Source organism: Oryza glaberrima, chromosome 2 (genome assembly GCF_000147395.1).
Source record: "Oryza glaberrima chromosome 2, OglaRS2, whole genome shotgun sequence".
Classification (NCBI taxonomy): Eukaryota; Viridiplantae; Streptophyta; class Magnoliopsida; order Poales; family Poaceae; genus Oryza; species Oryza glaberrima.
Window position 1 is genome coordinate 12,423,728 of NC_068327.1, and position 17,518 is coordinate 12,441,245.

The following is a 17,518-nucleotide window of genomic DNA, read 5'->3' on the forward strand; positions in this document are numbered from 1 at the left end:
TTTGTATTAAGGAGGGTGCATACATGGTGAAAATCAGTGAGTTTTATTAAAAAAATTTTCTTGACCGGGTTCCTGAGCACCCCCTTCCATACCCTACCTCCGCCCCTGTCCGCGCCGCTGCTACCACCGGTGGACGTCCCAATCTCTACTTGGAACAACGACGCGTCCCCTATTGTTGCTGCCCCGCCGATGCCTGTTCTGCCGCCATAGGCGGCGATCCAGCCAGTGGTGGAAGATGATGTGTTCGCCTCTAGCGAAGTGGTTATCACTAAAGACGATATCCACGCCATGGTTCAGGAATTGACGCAGATGGAGAATGATCAGTGCGCTGCTGCCACTGAGAGCAAGTTTAATAGTATAGTCAACTACCAGCTCCAATTCATATATAGCTAATCTAATATCTCATTTATACAATAGTTATATACTACACCATTAATGTATGGTCCCACATCTCATACAAACATAATGTATTAGAGTCCGTGCTGCAGTTGGCTATAAATTTATAGTCCGCTTTACTTCTCTATCTTCTTTTCTCTCCTCCATATGTGCTTACAACTGACTTATAATTTGTTATTGTACTCACTCTAATCTGAATAACGCCGCCGCCGACTTCGTCCCGCACAGCAACCGAGATGCTCTAGACTTCTTCCTGTCCAACTCCGGCTTCGTTCCGTACAATCCAGCAGAACTCGATTGCAGGGGCTGCACGGTTCTGAGAGAGATTCAACACCGGAATGGTACGTATCTAACATTCAATAATTCCCATTTCGTTCACAGATTTGTATTGTATGGCCCCGTTATTTTCTCACGAAGATAAAGATGTTACATCGGTTTCCGTTAGCACGTTTTTTAAACTATAAAATGACGCATTTTATACGGAAACTTTCTACATGAGAGAGTTGTTTTAAAATATCAAATATATCCATTTTTCAAGTTTATAATAATTAAAACTCAATTTATCACGCGCTAATAGCTTGCTTGTTTTACGTGCCTGCTTTTAATCTTCATCTCCATCTTCAAAATATCAAATATGTACGTAATCAGATCATATGTACTAGCATATTAAGTTTCCTCCAAAATATAAGAACCTATAACTCGGATATGCCATTTTCTAATAATACGAATCTGGACATACAGATTCGTATATAGTACTAAAATATTTTATTTGGATCCTCATTTTTTATATTTTAGTATGGAGGTAGTAGTTAATTAATCAAGCTGTGTGTACGCAGTTGAAGACAGCGGGTGCACATGAACCCTCTAAATTCATAATTTCTCACTTGAAAACACTAAAATGTATAGTATTGTATTGAAATTTTCTAGATTTTCAATGATAATGTACCCCTTATTTTGATGCTAGCTTCGCTCCTGTGTGTATTTATTCATATATGCAGATGTTATCTACTTATACTTCAGGCTTCATAGCCACGCGCTCGCTACGATTACACGCGTTCATGAACAAGGACAGGCTCCAGTAACGCAACTTCTATACATGGTGTAATTACTGGCTGATCATTCACTGGCAACACACAATAATTAATTCTTGGTTATGTGTAGTGCATGTGTTATGTGTACGTGCCTAGTGTTATCTCGTTAATTGATTATATATATTTTTAATGTGGAGCGAGTATACATATACATATATATATATATATATATATATATATATATATATATATATATATATATATATATATATATATATATATATATATATATATGTATGATGTCGTTGATTTTTCACCAACGTTTGATTATTCGTCTTATTTAAAAAAGTAACTATTATTTATTTTATTGTAACTTGATTTAGCATCAAATGTTTTATCTTAACTAATTAAAATATTAGTAATTTTCCGGTCGTTACAAATATATTTTTTTGTCCGTCTACTTGTGATCGCGCACGCAATGAGCTGCAGGTGGCCCAAAATACGAAAAATACAAAATATGGGCTTTCTCAGCTCACTCCTCATGCACATGAAAAATCCCAGGCCGCAAGCTCAACACGAGTCATCTCATCCTTCCTCCTCCTGCAATCCGGCGGCTTCGATGTTCCATCCCGTAGATCCCACTTGAATGATTTGATATTTGGCAATCACGTTTGTGCAATAGATATATCTTGTCTGGTCTGTTAACCCTTGATTTATGGTGAAAGATTTCCGATCCGTTCGGTGTTATGCTCCAGGGTTTGCATTTTCGACTTTGGCCAAAATTTCATTAATTTCAGTAGGACCAAATTTACGAATTTCAGCCGGATCTGCACACGGATAGCCGCTGGTGTTGTCGGTGCCGCCCGATCTACCGTAGGAAGCCGCTGCTGCCGTCGTTGCTGTTGGATTAGCCGCGGGAAGCCGTCGCCTCTAGCTGCGAATCAGCCCACAGGGTGGATTTGCACGTGGGTAACCACCGGATCTGCTACGGGAAGCTACCGCCGCCGCCGCTGTATCGGCCCCTGAGAAGCTGCCACCACCGTCGGTGCTGCCGCATTTGCCCGTGGAAGCCACCGCCGCCGTTGTCATCGCCGGATCCGCATGCAAGAAGCTGCCGACACTGCTGGATCTTGAGGATGGAGATGGCGCCACGATCGCTATCGCTGCTCGCGGTGAGGGAGGGTGCCGTCGCTGCTGCTCGCTGTGAGAGAGGGCGTCGCCGCCGCCGCCTGCCGTGAGGGAGGCACTGTTCGCCTGCCGACGCTGATGAGAGAGAGAGAGAGACGAGGCGAGTGGAGTGGATAAGGACACCCACTCCACCCCTCTCTCTCCTTATCCGCTCGCGAATTGAGTCGAGCAGTCCGGCTCGGTTTTTAAGGAGTGCTGGTTTTTTTAAAAAAGAAACCTATAATATATTATAGGTGGTAGTTTTTTAATGAACTGATACCTATACCAAATTAAAGGTGTCGATTATTTAAAAAACCGACAGCTATAGTATTAGTGTCGGTGAAATATATTACTTCGTAAATGAGCCGGTTTTTACCGTTAGTGCCCCGTGGGCGCTCGTGTGAGGTCCTTGTGTCCACACATGTTCCTTGCGTCGATTTTTTTTCCACTACTTGCCTCTGATCGGTTCAAGTACACGTTTAGCTCCATCGATTATACTCTAGCCAAGGAGCTAAGATAAAATTAGGCTACAGGACCACTGACGTTGTATATACTTGTGTACGTGCTATTGAGCGATAAGAAATCATTTGCTTGAATAATGTTCAAATCATGAATATAAAATCCTAATTACCCAAAGTTTAACTTAATTAAATATTTCCGGTTGCAACGCATGGATTTTTCTAGAATACATAGAGGCTAGAAAAAATACCCGTGCGTTGCAACAGGTGAAGTCTATTTAATCTTATTATTGTTATATGGTTTAGTTAAGATGAAATTCACTATGAGAGTTCGATTGGATATATATATTTTTAGAAAATCATGAGTTGTAGTTAGGAGTCCGGTCATCTCAAGTTAGCATGCGAGTTTTTTAAAACAGATTTCTTATATAATTCATTCTATATTAACAAAAGTGAACGATCTTAAAAACCGACTCAAATACGGATATGTATTTCCAAAAGCAAATGAGCTTGAAAACCGACTCATACACGGATGACGTACCAAAATACCGGCAAAAATATCTTCAATTTTTATAATAGTAGAGATTTGGCAACTCATTCAGAAATTTATGCAGCTAACACGTGGCAATCGGAAAAGAAAACAGCAATATCTTCTCTCAGGTCCACCAAGAAAAACCATGATATTTATAAGCACACTACTTGGGAGTTGGGAATACTTACGTTTCATGCAAGAAAGGCACATGAATTTGCATCACCCCGGCGGCAGTGGAACACCGACGACGCACACAACTTAATTTCTCACAAGCGGATAAATTTAGTCCAAGCAGGAAGTAATCCGTCCGAAATCAAACCCCACATTTATTCTTTGGCGCCGCTTGGGATATATACTCCGATGCAAGGAAGAAAAAATAGAGAGAACAAGAAAGCCCGAATGGCTAAAACTACCTTTCCTTGCCACCTGTTGCGTTTTTTGGTTGCTTGCAACGTAACGAAAACCCAATACAAATTAACCAAACACTATGCGTATGCATAGCCCTCGCAATCTCCCTGCAAATTTCCTTGTCCTAAGCGTACGTGCCAGAAACCGTGAACTGCTCCAATCCAATGGGACATTGCATATCCATGCTGCGAAAGATGACAAGAAGGCGGCAGCCGGAGCCGACGCGCGGCACGCCGAAGCCGCCGCTCTTTGTCGTCAGAGGCGACCGCCGGCCGCCGCTGCGGTCGAAGCCGGAGGCGCTACCGTTCCAGGCGCAGAGCTTTGGCCAGTTACAGTTCGCCCAGAAACCTGCTGCAGGCAGAGCAGACAGCAGCAGATCAGGACATGAGACGAAGTTCAGGCACGAAGTTGATCCAGGAGTGCTGGACAGGAGGCGCTGCGCACCGAAGCTCGTCAGGCTGCCGTGCCGGAGCACCTGCAGCACTTCGGCGGTGGAGCCCATCACGGCGGAGGAGAGGCCCCTGGCCCCGTCGGCGACAAAGGCGCCGCCGCAGGAGGGGAGCAGGACGCCGATGGTGGCGCCGCCGATGACGCCGATGAGGCCGGTGTGGCAGCGGAGGATACTGATGGGGATGCGGTGCGAGCTGCCGCGGTTCAGCGGCCTCATCCTGTACGACGAGCATGGCCGCCCAATCCGTGGCACCACGCCTGGCAGAAGCTACCCCCAGGTCAGTAGGCGTACTTCGTACTATGTCGCTACCGAAGCAAATGGCTAACTTATTTTCATCTAGTTCTAAGTCCCTGGCATATAGGCATATTAAAAAAAAGGTGAATATTAGAAAACGACTTAATATTAAATAAATAAAAGATTTCGAACTCAAACCAGGTAGCCCACCATCTTGTATAGCTAACCAGAATACCTTGTATGTTTCTTGCATGTGGGCCTATTTGGTAAAGGGTTCTCGTATCGGTGACTCACGTTATAGGAAAATAAGAGAACCTCGATTATTTCTCTTTACTACTGTAGTACTTACTGTTGTTGCACATAGATATATCATAGATTCAGAGCTCAGGTGAGCATGTTGAGATTTGAATCTGTTTTTCTTTTCAGTGGAAAAAGAGGAATGCCAAGGCTGCTACAACACTCAGGGACCTCCTATAGACGCAAAACGCATGCCAAAAGGTCGCAATCTCACAACAAAGACCGGAAGAAATGCTTTGAATATATTTCCCATGCATGTACAGTAGCAGTCGTGAAAGTTTGAAGCTGCAAGTTTGAATAATCGATGTTATTGCTGTTAACTTAAGAAACACAGGAATATAACTACTCAGGATTGTACATTCTATTTCTATTAGCAAGTGAGATGTACAGAGGATTACCAGGGCATATGGAATAGGGCACAGACGTTCTGCTACATACATATACCACAACAGCTATATACTAATGATTATCCATGGTTTGGCCATCCCCTGTTCCACAACAGCTATATATGTACTATTGCGAATCATGAAGTGCAATAATCTAATGTTCGGCTTAAAAATGCCCCGGCCCAGCTATCATTTTTTTTACGCAAAAAGTGTACTTTCAACCTGACCGATGGATCCAAAGAGGTCTAACCAAGGTTTCCATTTTCAATGAAATCCCCGAAGCTTTAAGGTTTCGAAGCGGACAAAAGAAGATTTCGAGTGAAATTTTGAATGGGTTTGAGAAATTCAAATTTGAAACAGTAAAATTTAACTAGAATTTAGTAAAAATTGTTGAAAAATATCATACCGCTAGGAATTGGGATCTGGCACTCGGTCAGAAATGTAAACCCTAGTAACCACCCCCGCAAAAAAAAAGGAAATGTAAACCCTAGGACAGGATTCACAAGCCAGATGATTGGTCCACTGATCTACTCTGTTTTATGTTCACAGCTTCCAGAATGACTAGTCACTAGAGCCACACATTCACACTAAAATGTGTAACCAAGTATTTATATTGGTAATACTATACCCGTATCAAAATATAACAACTTAGAACCGAATTAGACACGTTACTATCTATATTCGAAGTACTAAGGTGTGTCTAATTCGGTCATGAATTACTAAATTAAATAACACTATAATCATTGTTTAGTGTTGAATGTTGATTTTGTTTATAATGAAAATGATTACATCTCCTGTTTTTATCATAAGGCACAACCATAAGTATATTCAATAAATAAAAAAGATAGGTGATAGAACAATTCCCTAACCCTCTCTAATTATTAGCTTAGCATTAAACCACATTGAATATTGATTTGGCATTTGATTATTGTGGCATCATAATCACCAGTAATCATCAAAATAATAATTGTTTGTTGACATGGAAAAAATAAACTACAATGGATGGGCAGAAGAAGGCCTCTGCTAGCGAAAAGGCTTTTGCACGAACGTTCTCGTACGGGTTCGGCCCACGTGAACCGACTACTTTTCAATTTTGGAATAAGTTCACTTTGGACCCCACTATTTGTTGCCCAGTCCGATTTTCATCCCTTGGTCGCAAAACCGGGTACGACAAGGTATTGTCCGATGTGGCTCGTTGACTGCGGTCTCCCTTGCTAATTGTGGCATGGTCATTGGAGGGCAATAAATGGGGGCTAAAAAATGGCACGGCATAGCACAGCTACTTCTCTCCTTACCCGAAAACTCTAGATCGAGAGCTGGTGACGGGATGGCAATTTGGTTGCGGCGGCGGGCTCAGCGGTGGTGCAGGGAAGGGCGCGATGGAGGGTGCGCCGGAGGGCGCGGTGGAGGGCTCGGTGGTGGGCAGGACAGAGGTGCCGACAGAGGGCTCGGTGGCGCATAAGCTCACCGCGGTGAGCACATGATAGGTATTTTTCTTTCGGCATTGGTGCGTGTAGTTTTGGGATCCCTGAATCAGGTTTTTAAGTATGGTAGAGGTGTTTGTTGTGTTGGATTCGATGTACATTAGGATTTGTTTAGTTAGTGAGGTGCTGGATCTATGCAATTCGGGGCTATTTTATTCCTTCGACTTAAGAAAAGATGTGATTTGACTTTGTTTGCATGTGTAGGACAGCTAAAAGTGCAGTTTAAATCTTTTTTTATTTGATTATGCATGTAGGCTAGTGCTATTGAAGCCATGGACGTGTTAGATACTCTTGTGGTCAGGTTCCATATCAAGGGTGAATTTGTGACAGAAGTTAGGGAGAAGAAATATGTACGTAGTGTGGAGGCACTGTCATATATACCACTCGGTGAGATATTAGCACATTTGCGTGAGTACTACAAGGTGATGGAAGGAACGTTTCTGTACTGGCTTTTTCCATGGAAGAATATGCAGACTGGGTTGTGTGCTTTAATGGATGATAGAGTCTGTAGTTTCATGTCTAGCTGTATTGTTGAGGATGGGGTGGCATAAATTTTTGTTGAGGAGCCAAAAATAGTTGAATTATGTGATAATTCATATGATGACAGTGACTATGAAGCTGATATGGAAGTGGATAGTGAAGAGGAGTGTGAAGAAATGGCTGCGGATGTAGAGGCTGAACAAGCAAAGGGTAAAGAGCAAGAAGCTATACAGAATGATGCTGGTGGGTTGAAGGGTAAAAGTGTGATGGAATGTGCTCAAGATGAAAGGATGCTTGTTGTATATGAGCCTGAGTCTACACCCCTAGCAAGCTTGCCACCCTCAGAGAGTGAATCTGACAATGACTACATCCTAGGGGATGACAACCCATCTGATGATGATGAATAGGCTGTTGAGATTGAAAAGCATTACAAAGAGGTGAAGAAGGTTAAGACAGCGCAGTTAGAGAGCCTAGATGATGTGTTGTTTGAGGAACAGAGGTACAAACCAACTATGCAAGCAAGTGAAGATGATGGGAATGAAACCCCATATGGTGGCGGTGAAGATGAGCAGTCTGTTGAAGAACTTGGCAGTGATGGGGAGGTAAGGATAAGGCAGGACAAGCAACCAAGATACAAGAAGAAGGATAGGGTACATACATTTGAGCATGCCATGAAGTTCAATTGAAAGAAGCAGTTCAAGAAAGCAATCACCAAATATGCTCTAGTTGAGAAGAATGCCATAGATTTTGTAAAAGATGATCAGAAAAGGGTGAGGGCCAAGTGTGACTGGTCTAGTTGTTCATGGATTTGATTACTCTCCAAGAACTCAAGATCTGATAGTTGGCAGATTGTGACATATAACAGCTTGCATGCCTGCCCACCAAGGAGGGATAACAAAATGGTTACAGCCAACAGGATTGCTGAGAAATATTGGAAGTTAATAGCTACCAACCCTTTTTGGAATTTGTCACACATGAAATCCACAGTGCAGGAAGAAATGTTTGTTGAGGCATCCATTTCTAAGCTGAAGAGAGCTAAGTCAATAGTCATGAAGAAACAGATGGATGCCCCCAAGGGCAGTACCAAAAGTTGAATAACTACCAATTGGAATTGTTGAGAAGTAACCCTGGGAGCACAATGGTGATCAATAGGGAGATTGGACTGACCCACCAGTGTTCAAAAGGATATACATATGTTTGGATGGCTGCAAGAAAGGATTCTTAGCAAGCTATAGGAAAGTGATTGGCCTTGATGGTTGTTTTTTCAAAGGTGCTACCAATTAATGGAGAGTTGCTTTGTGCTGTAGGGAGAGATGGAAACAATCAAATGTACCCAATTGCATGGGTTGTTGCAGCCAAAGATAACAATGAAGAGTGGGATTGGTTTATAGACTTGTTATGTGGTGACCTGCAAGTTGGTACTGGACAAGGTCGGGTGTTTATTCTGATCAACAAAAGGTATTAGTAGATTTCAAGTTCTCTTCTCTCTATGGTTCTTTGATGATGTCTTTTGTTATGCTAACAAATGTGTTGTATTGAAGGGAATTCTCAATATTGTGGACAAATGGACACAAAAGCTGAGCATAGGAACTGTGCTAGGCATATCTATGCAAATTGGAAGAGACATTTCCTAGACAAGTAGTTCCAGAAGAAGTTCTGTACATGTGCAAAGGCCCCATGCAGGATGCTGTTTAATCTAGCTAGAGCCAAGCTAGCTCAGGTTACACAGGCTGGAGCTCAAGCCATCCTGGTTCAGGTTAGGTTCCAATTGTGACTTAGTCGATAACAATATGTGTGAATCTTTCAACAAATGGATATTAGAAGCTAGATTCTTTCCTATAATCACAATGCTGGAGACTATTAGAAGGAAAGTCATGGCTAGGATAGATGAGCAGAAGAAAAAGCTAGCTAGATTCACTTTTATAGGCCCTGGCATTCTGAAAAAGTTGAATGTGTACATTACTGAGTCGGTATTTTGTCATGCAATTTGCAATGGGGATGACAAATTTAAGGTTAAACACCATTAAAATAGGTTCACAGTGCAGCATGACAAGAGAGAGTGTTCATGCAAATATTGGCAGTTGGCAAGGTTGCCATGCCCTCACGCAATTGCAAGCATCTAGTGCAAAACCAACACATTTCTCTTTTGGATCAGCCCATCTCCTTCTTTCCTTTTCTGATCTAGACACGTGATTTTTCTTTTTCACATGTTTTGATCTAGACACGTGGTAGACTGGGCTTTTTTTATTTTGAACTGGGCTATGAAGGTTGATTATAAGTTGTGGCCTGCTAGCTGTGGACATACCACATGGGCCTCATGTCCTAACTGGGCATTTTATTCTTTTTTCTTAATTTGTGCATTTTTTAAATTTGTATCTAATTCATTTTTAGAAAATTTAGTACCAAAAAGTTTGCATGTACAAAGTTTATATCTATAATATTTTCTATACATAAAGTTTCTATGTATAAAGTTTGTATGTACAATGTATAAAATTGATATGTACATTCAAACAAACTTTGTGGTCATTCTTGTATGACACCGCAGGAACATGGCAGTGTTGCTGGGCACCATGAAAACCTGGTAATTAGTTGTTGGACGTTGTAGCTATTATTTTATTTTATTATATCTAGTGCAAATGGAGAGGGAAACATTTAGTAAAGACAAATTTGTTCATGGGGCAAGCTGCTTTTAACCTGATTGGGTTTGATTCAAACATCTGATAGCGCTAGGAGAGAGGGTACCGAGGAAGGAAGAGTGGTCTAGATCTGGTTCAAACCAGATCTAGTCGTCTTACAAGCACTTGGCTCTAGGGGTACATTTGTCCTTTCCACATTGTGTCTTTCTCTATTTGTATTGGGCATAATAAAATAATGACTCTACTGTCTAGCAGCTATTTACCTGGTCTTCGTGGTGCCCAACATCATTCCGCTGTCTAGCAGCAAATTACTAGGTCTTCATTGTGCCCAACAACATTGTTACATTTTGTGGTGACCTAGAGCAAATTTTGTGTTGTATAGCAAATTTTGCCAACTTTTTTCTAGGCCCAAAAACAATACTCGTTAAACCAAAATCAGGTAGGCTGTGAATAGCTTTGAAAGTGAGAGTGGACTATTTGCACATGGGCTTTCATGATAGAAAGACCCAGTAAGTTACATTATTGGGAAATTTACAAAAAACCATCCCATAAGTCACTTGAAGTCTGACATTCCATCCCATAAGTCATTTTTGTTGCAAATGCCCACCCATCTATGGTGAGGACATCACTATAATGTATACGCACACAACACCTGCATTGTCACCTTATCAGGTAAATTTGGTCATGTGTTTTGTTAGTCACGTTTACTGGAATAGAATGTTACCTAAAGACGAATATACATGTTTCTATGAGCTCAGATATTGTAGAATAGCATGGTACTATATAAGGGATTATACCACATTAATTTGGGCTCAATTAAAGCAAGAGATCAACTCCAACATGTTTTGGAAACAGATTCGGCCTCTAGCAATTAACCCGGAGTTAAACGGCTACCCTATCCTCATTTAGAATCTGACTAAGGTGTTTAAATACTTGAGGAAAAGCTATTCCAATGATCTTTCCAACCGATTTGGCCCCACCTCAAAATTCCTTCGGAGCTATCCAGAATCATCAAAACAAATCGAACCAGTTTTCTTATCCGAGCCAAAGTGGGCGACGGGCTTTTGTAACTGACTTGTAATCTTTTATGGGCTCCCACTCCACGCCCTCACCCCTTTATGTAGCCCAGGTCATCACTTTTAGGTTTGGTTTTGTTTTTTGTTTATATTGTGATTTTGCTCTATAGCTACATCCGGGTATTGGCCATGATCGATTAGATTGCCGTTTGTATCTTTAGAACTTCTATGATATTAGTTCACCACTTTATTAGCAAATACAAGTTTGCTTCTTCATATTTGTGTGGATTTACCTATCTAGCAATCTGTGTTGCTTTAATCTATTTCTTGCTGCGTTCTTTGTTTGCGTTGCAGGAAATGTTCTTCGTGAATAGGTGTTGGTATTTCTTAACGACCTTACTAGAAATATAATTCTCAGCAATGATGCAGAAATACTTCTGGTATATTATGGTTACAAAGTTCATCTGCAAGCGCACGGATATACCATTGTAGCATTTCACCCAAGAGTATTCCAAGGGTATCGTATTTATTTTATCCCGTGGGAAGATCATATAGAGAGAACTGAACTAATAATTTATATATTACTTGTGATAATTATATTCTAAGCAGGGGTTAATATAATCCAAGGGTAGAGTGACACACAAGCATTACTACTCATCCTCATAATAATTAATCTAAGCTAGGTGAAAGAAAAGAGAAAGATAATCTATTCATATACTTCTAATATACATAGTATACATACATTCTAGTTAACTGGTATACTAGCTAATACCCTCTATCCGATGCCCTCATGGTACTTCGAGAAGCCACCCCTGACTGCCGAGTTCCTTATGACAGCCCGTCGTGACCATCCAACCGGGGCTAAATACGGAGGAATACCCTCCCCAAGAAATTAACTTAGGATTATATATAGGCGCGGAGGAATACCCGTACTGAGCTGTCACCATCAGCGGCCTACCTCTCATCCGCAATATATAACCCCAAATAATGATATCCTGTAATCTAGACACCAAGTCTAAACTACCAGATACTACTCTAATATCATCGTCATGACATAGAGTAATTGCATAAGCAAACACTATACTCGCACCAAAGCATCTCCCAGATAAGCTAGCAGTATATTCAGTATAACATGAACATAATGTAAAGTAGGTACTCATATACTCGGAAAGTATTCCAATACCAGAAATGTATTTAGAAGAGTACTCTAATAAAAGTACAAGGCTTACAAAAGAGGAAAGGAAAGCTACTAGAGCCATACCCGAACTCTTCCGAAGGCTTCCAGACTCCTGATTCCTATTCTAATTCTATTTCACTAGCTAGATACTACTAAACTAAATTTGAGAGGAATGAGAGAGCTCTTGCTTGAGGTGTGTGAGTGAAGTGAGAATGGCAACTCCTTTTCTAGCCTCCGAATGACGGTTGTGGCAGTTGGAATGGTCGGAAATGCCCTCCAACCGTCATTGGGGGCTAATCCACTCCATCTTGGCGAAGCCCTGGATCGGATGGCACTAAGAAGGGTTCGTCGAACCCTCTGGTTCGGCCGAACTTGGGGCCGACCCGATCCAGCCTAATTTCGGCTGGCGGCCTCCTCTGTAGCTTCTCTTCACAGACTTGTGAATTTTGGCCCAGTTTGTCATGTCAATTCTGATTTCTTGGCCCATTCATACATAAGTCTGGTCCTCGACATCGTCCGATTGATTTATCGTTGGTGTTGATGTCGATTCTCCTCCACTTTATGATTATTCTCTGCAAAAGATTAGTAAACCTAATACTAGTGGAATATTATTATTCTAACATATTTATGCATTGCAAGCATCACTAGTTCTCTCATGTTTTGGTAATATTGACGGTCGAAACTGATCGATAATGACCGTCAACAATAGGTTAACTGGACGTGCCATGGTTGATAACAAGGTTGTGGTGTAGCGATTGCAGGTGCTGACCTCGGGTTTATAGCCAAATCCCCAACGTCAATCCCTACCTCAAAATGATAGTTATCCCTCATTAAAAGATCGATCCAATCAAAGTCACACCCTATGGCATATTCCCTTTTTTTTTAATTAAAAAAAACACCTTGGTGTGCACGTACTTAACCGAATTAACATATTTTCACATATTACTAGCTAAATAGTCATGCTTTGTGTAACTTTATATCCCCGTTTAAGAACTTGAATAGGATTTTGGTTTAATTTATTTACAGAATATGGATTGGTCGAAGAAATTTCGGATCTAGCTAAGTTTTACTCCGTGATTTTATACAACTTTTTTCTTGTATAGATAATTTACTAACAATTTTCATTTACAAGATTCATTTTGTCTTTTTTAACTGAAATTTGTTTTGTCCTTTTATCTTATAGAATTGTAAATAAAAATATGAACTGAACAACTATAGAATACAGAGCACTAACATCACAAGAAATGTTCCACTGCTAGAGTGGGAGAACCATCTCCCTTTTTCTTTGGAACTCTAATGAATACATTACTCGATTATCCAGTATAGGGGTGATTATGCGAATGCTTTTACTTATCAAAGCATTTAATATATTTTGATAGGGGTGGAAACGCAAAATTGATAGGAATGCGTGATTGAGAACATTGCAGCCATTTATCCTTTCTAAGGCCATTTTTTTCCATCTCCTCTCTCCACGCTCCCCGCAAGCACCATTGTAACTTTCCATTAAAAGGATCCTCTGATTTATTATATAGTTTAGCCACTGACATGTAAACCATAGCATACATGTCAGTGATTTAATTGTATGCGCAGTTAAGTCAGAGGATATGCTTTCATATTTCTATTTAAATATTTTTTTCTTCACTCGCCAGTTTGGTACCGAGTGTGCCGACTCAAGCCACTTTGTCCTTGCTGGTAGGTGAGCTAATGCATCAACAGAGAGCAATTTCCTCCTCACATTTCTATCTGTGATGTTCTCCTTCTATCTTTTCATCAGCAGCTTGCGTTTTACTGCTAGCAAGAGGCGGTGAATGCTCGGGGTTAGAGGAAAGGTTCTTCTTAAGCTACCAAATCTAGGGACGTGTGGGATGGGAAAGTGCGGTGGAAGAGGCAACGCTGGAGGCGTCAGAAATGGGGGCAGAGGCGAGGAGACGGCAATTGAGTTGATTGGGTGTGATGGTTGGCATTCAATCTTAGTTGCATTAGACGGTCCTTATTATTCCGATGATGTGGCTCAATCTAGTGATGGTGGGAAACTATTCTAAATTCCTGAGGGACCCTCGTTATTTGCATGTCATCTAAATAGTTATGAAAAAAATTGAAAAAGTTTAACATGATAGATTAATATGAAACTTTATTTTTTACTACTTCAGATGAGTCGTAAGTGTTTACTAAAATTAAATACTTCTAGAAATGCAATCTTGACACCTTTTTAAAGATAGCATAAATAAAATTGCTGATAAAACCTAAAGGTTATCACATTAAGTTTTGTTATATGCAAAAATCTTCAATGAAACATAAAGAATATGTCTAATGCAAGCACTTCAATAAGATTGACTCGACTACCTTAACATGTGGTGGCTTTACATCAGCAATAAAAACGATTTAACGAGCTAATTCAGTTAAGTACGTGCTTTTTAATAAAACTGAACAGAGGTGAATTTTTGCAATAAAATAACTTGTAAGGGAGAATATTAAATTTCTAGTAACTTATGATATTGTTTCCGTAATTTTCTATTTTCGAATCGGACTTCCATGCACATTGAGCTTGCCTGTTCGCGTGTTGTCGCTCGAACACTCGTGTAACAGACTAACAGAGTAGTAACGGACCTACCCTCTTCTAGCCTCTTCTTTCGACATGACATGATCTTTGATCTTAAAAACGTCGGCACCAGCAAGCGATCCGTCATGTTGAGCAAGACGCCACTGCGAATATTATCCGCATGGTTGTCGTGGCCGCTGTGCCCATTCCATAATGGAGTTATCAATTTGCACGGAGAATTAAACGGCGAGCAAGAACCAGTGAACCACCAATAATGGCAGCTGACGAGCAGTAATGGCAGGTCCCGGCGTTGGTGCAGGAGCTATTAGCCACCGTGCAGGAGCCACCCGGCCGGTTCGTGCAGCCGGAGCAGCACCGCCCCGACGCCGCTCCTCCCGCATCGTTTCCCATTGTCGACCTTGGCCGACTGTCCTCGCCATCGCCAGATGATGACGGCGGCGGCGACGAAGCCGCCAAGCTCCGGCGAGCGCTCGATTCTTGGGGACTCCTCCAGGTAATTAACCAGCCTTATATATGTCGATCTCCGCTTTGGTTGATGAGAATTCTTGGGGACTCGCTGATGAAAGAGAATCCGTTCTTGTTCAGGTTACTAACCATGGGATCGAAGCTTCTCTGATGGACGAACTGATGAGCGCGTCAAAAGAGTTCTTCAGACAACCACTCCAGATGAAGCGAGAATTCAGCAATCTGAATGACGGCGAGCAATTCCGGGCCGAAGGGTACGGGAATGATAAGGTGAGGAGCAAGGACCAGATCCTGGACTGGTCTGATTGGATCTACCTCAAAGTGGAGCCTGAAGACGAGAGGAATCTCGCACTCCGGCCAAAACATCCCAGTTCTTTCAGGTGACCAACAAATCATTCTGTTTCAACCATCCCGCATACTGAGAAAAAATATTTTTATATTGCCAAAAGAAAAAAAAAGGAGTAATAGATCTAAAATTTCGGAACTTTTCGGTCTAGAATAATTTGAAATTTGAAAAATTTTTGGCGAAAGTAATAAATTTTGTTGAATTCACTAGAAGAATGAAAAAATTCGGGCAAAAAATTATCCTTGGACTCAAATTCCCAAAATTTCGGGCTTGTTTAGATTGATGTCATTTCACACCATACCATTTTTTGGTAGAGTTACTAGATGTGTATCAATTTAATTTCTTACCAAACTTTAATAAATACATAAGAAATCCTGCCAAAATTTATTAAGATTTATTTTGTCTGCAATCTGAATGACCCCTTCATAGACCTGTTACCGAAATATGGAACCCTCCTGAGAAATGTATTTACATTTATTATCAGCTTTGTGCCAAGTGTGTGTTCTTTCTGCAGGGATGCCCTGCATGAGTTCGCGGTGAGATGCAGGAGGGTGAAACGCGACGTCCTTAGAGCGATGGCGAGGATCGCGGGGCTGGACGACGACGATCAGCACTTCGTCGATCAGCTCGGCGGCAGGGCGACCGTGCATGCCCGATTCAACTACTACCCGCCGTGCCCAAGGGCCGATCTCGTGATGGGCATAAAGCCTCACTCCGACGGCACGGTCATCACCGTTCTCCTGGTTGCCCGCGGCGCCGACGGGCTTCAGGTTCTCAGGTATGGGGTCTGGTACAGCGTGCCATCATCGAGCACTCACGCCTTGCTGACCAATGTAGGGGAATCCACGGAGGTAAGCCTTTGTTTAGTCCCCAACTTTTTCTTCAAATTTTTAACTTTTCCATCACATTAAAACTTTTCTACACACATATACTTCTCTAATTTTGACGTGGAACTAAACACATCACCGATTTCTCCTTGTTTCTTGGCATGATACTGATGGTACAATATAATTCAGAGTTCTGGATGTTGACTTGACGCATCGAATCGAACGGTGTTTCGACGCAGGTAATGAGCAATGGGATGTTCAGAAGCCCGGTGCATAGGGTTGTGAACAGTGCAGAGAAAGAGAGGATCTCGCTGGCCATGTTCTATGCTGTGGATCCCGAGCGAGTGATCGAGCCGGCGGCTGGACTGGTAGATGAGAAGCGGCTGACACTGTACAAGAAAATGAAAGCAAGGGACTTCTTGGTTGGGCTCTCTGAACATTTTTCTCGAGGCACAAGATTTGTTGACACGCTCAAGATCAGTCCTTAGTTTCTTAGGCTATTGGCAATCCACTCGTGCTGTATTGCAATTGCAGAGGTAACAGAAAGTATTTTTAGCACCTAGGTGTGTGTGTATATATATGTATGCACCTAGTGCATGCAAGTCAACATGTGATTTAAATAGTTAAATAAAAATGTAAAAAAATTGGTAACATAAATGGTGATGATATAAATTTGTACACAAACATGCAACTATAAATTCGCTCTACACTTAAGAACAAAAAAAATCAGCTTTGCTCTACACAAACAAAGTTCTGTTTCTGTTTAGCATTGCATGTTTTTATATGGATTTCTAGCATCACAATATATCTAATTATTTTTTTCATTTTTCTTCTAAAACTATTTAGGCTGCATGCAAAAATTAATGGGTGCGATTGCACCTAGTAGGTGTAGAAAAATCAAAAAGTAATATTTTCTTTCTTTTTTTTCGACAGCATTAGGACTAAGCAATAGCAACCAAAGCTAGAAAGTAAGAACAAAAAAGGAAGAAGAAAAGAATTACATGGCATACGCATATGCTAGCTAGGGTGTCCCAAGTATGCGAGATTTAATTAACATGTTAAACATAGGCCTAGTTTAGTTACCAACTTTTTTTTAAAGTTCCAACTTTTTCATCACATCAAACTTTTTCTATACACACAAACTTCCAACTTTTTTATCACATCGTT

At 41.2% G+C, this 17,518-nt stretch overlaps 2 protein-coding genes across 2 annotated transcripts; both read left to right on the forward strand.

Moving 5' to 3' along the window:
* The first annotated feature begins 3,971 nt into the window (after positions 1–3,971).
* On the forward strand, positions 3,972–5,448 carry LOC127764416 (uncharacterized). Its single transcript, XM_052289298.1, has 2 exons — positions 3,972–4,720; positions 5,104–5,448. Exons 1-2 carry the CDS (start codon positions 4,157–4,159, stop codon positions 5,152–5,154), a joined length of 615 nt encoding a protein of 204 aa, XP_052145258.1. The 5' UTR covers positions 3,972–4,156; the 3' UTR covers positions 5,155–5,448.
* A 9,410-nt stretch (positions 5,449–14,858) lies between these two features.
* Positions 14,859–17,048, forward strand: LOC127763776 (2-oxoglutarate-dependent dioxygenase 11-like). The gene is made up of 4 exons (XM_052288569.1): positions 14,859–15,206; positions 15,299–15,558; positions 16,039–16,375; positions 16,591–17,048. Exons 2-4 carry the CDS (start codon positions 15,329–15,331, stop codon positions 16,837–16,839), a joined length of 816 nt encoding a protein of 271 aa, XP_052144529.1. The 5' UTR covers positions 14,859–15,206; positions 15,299–15,328; the 3' UTR covers positions 16,840–17,048.
* Positions 17,049–17,518: the final 470 nt, after the last annotated feature.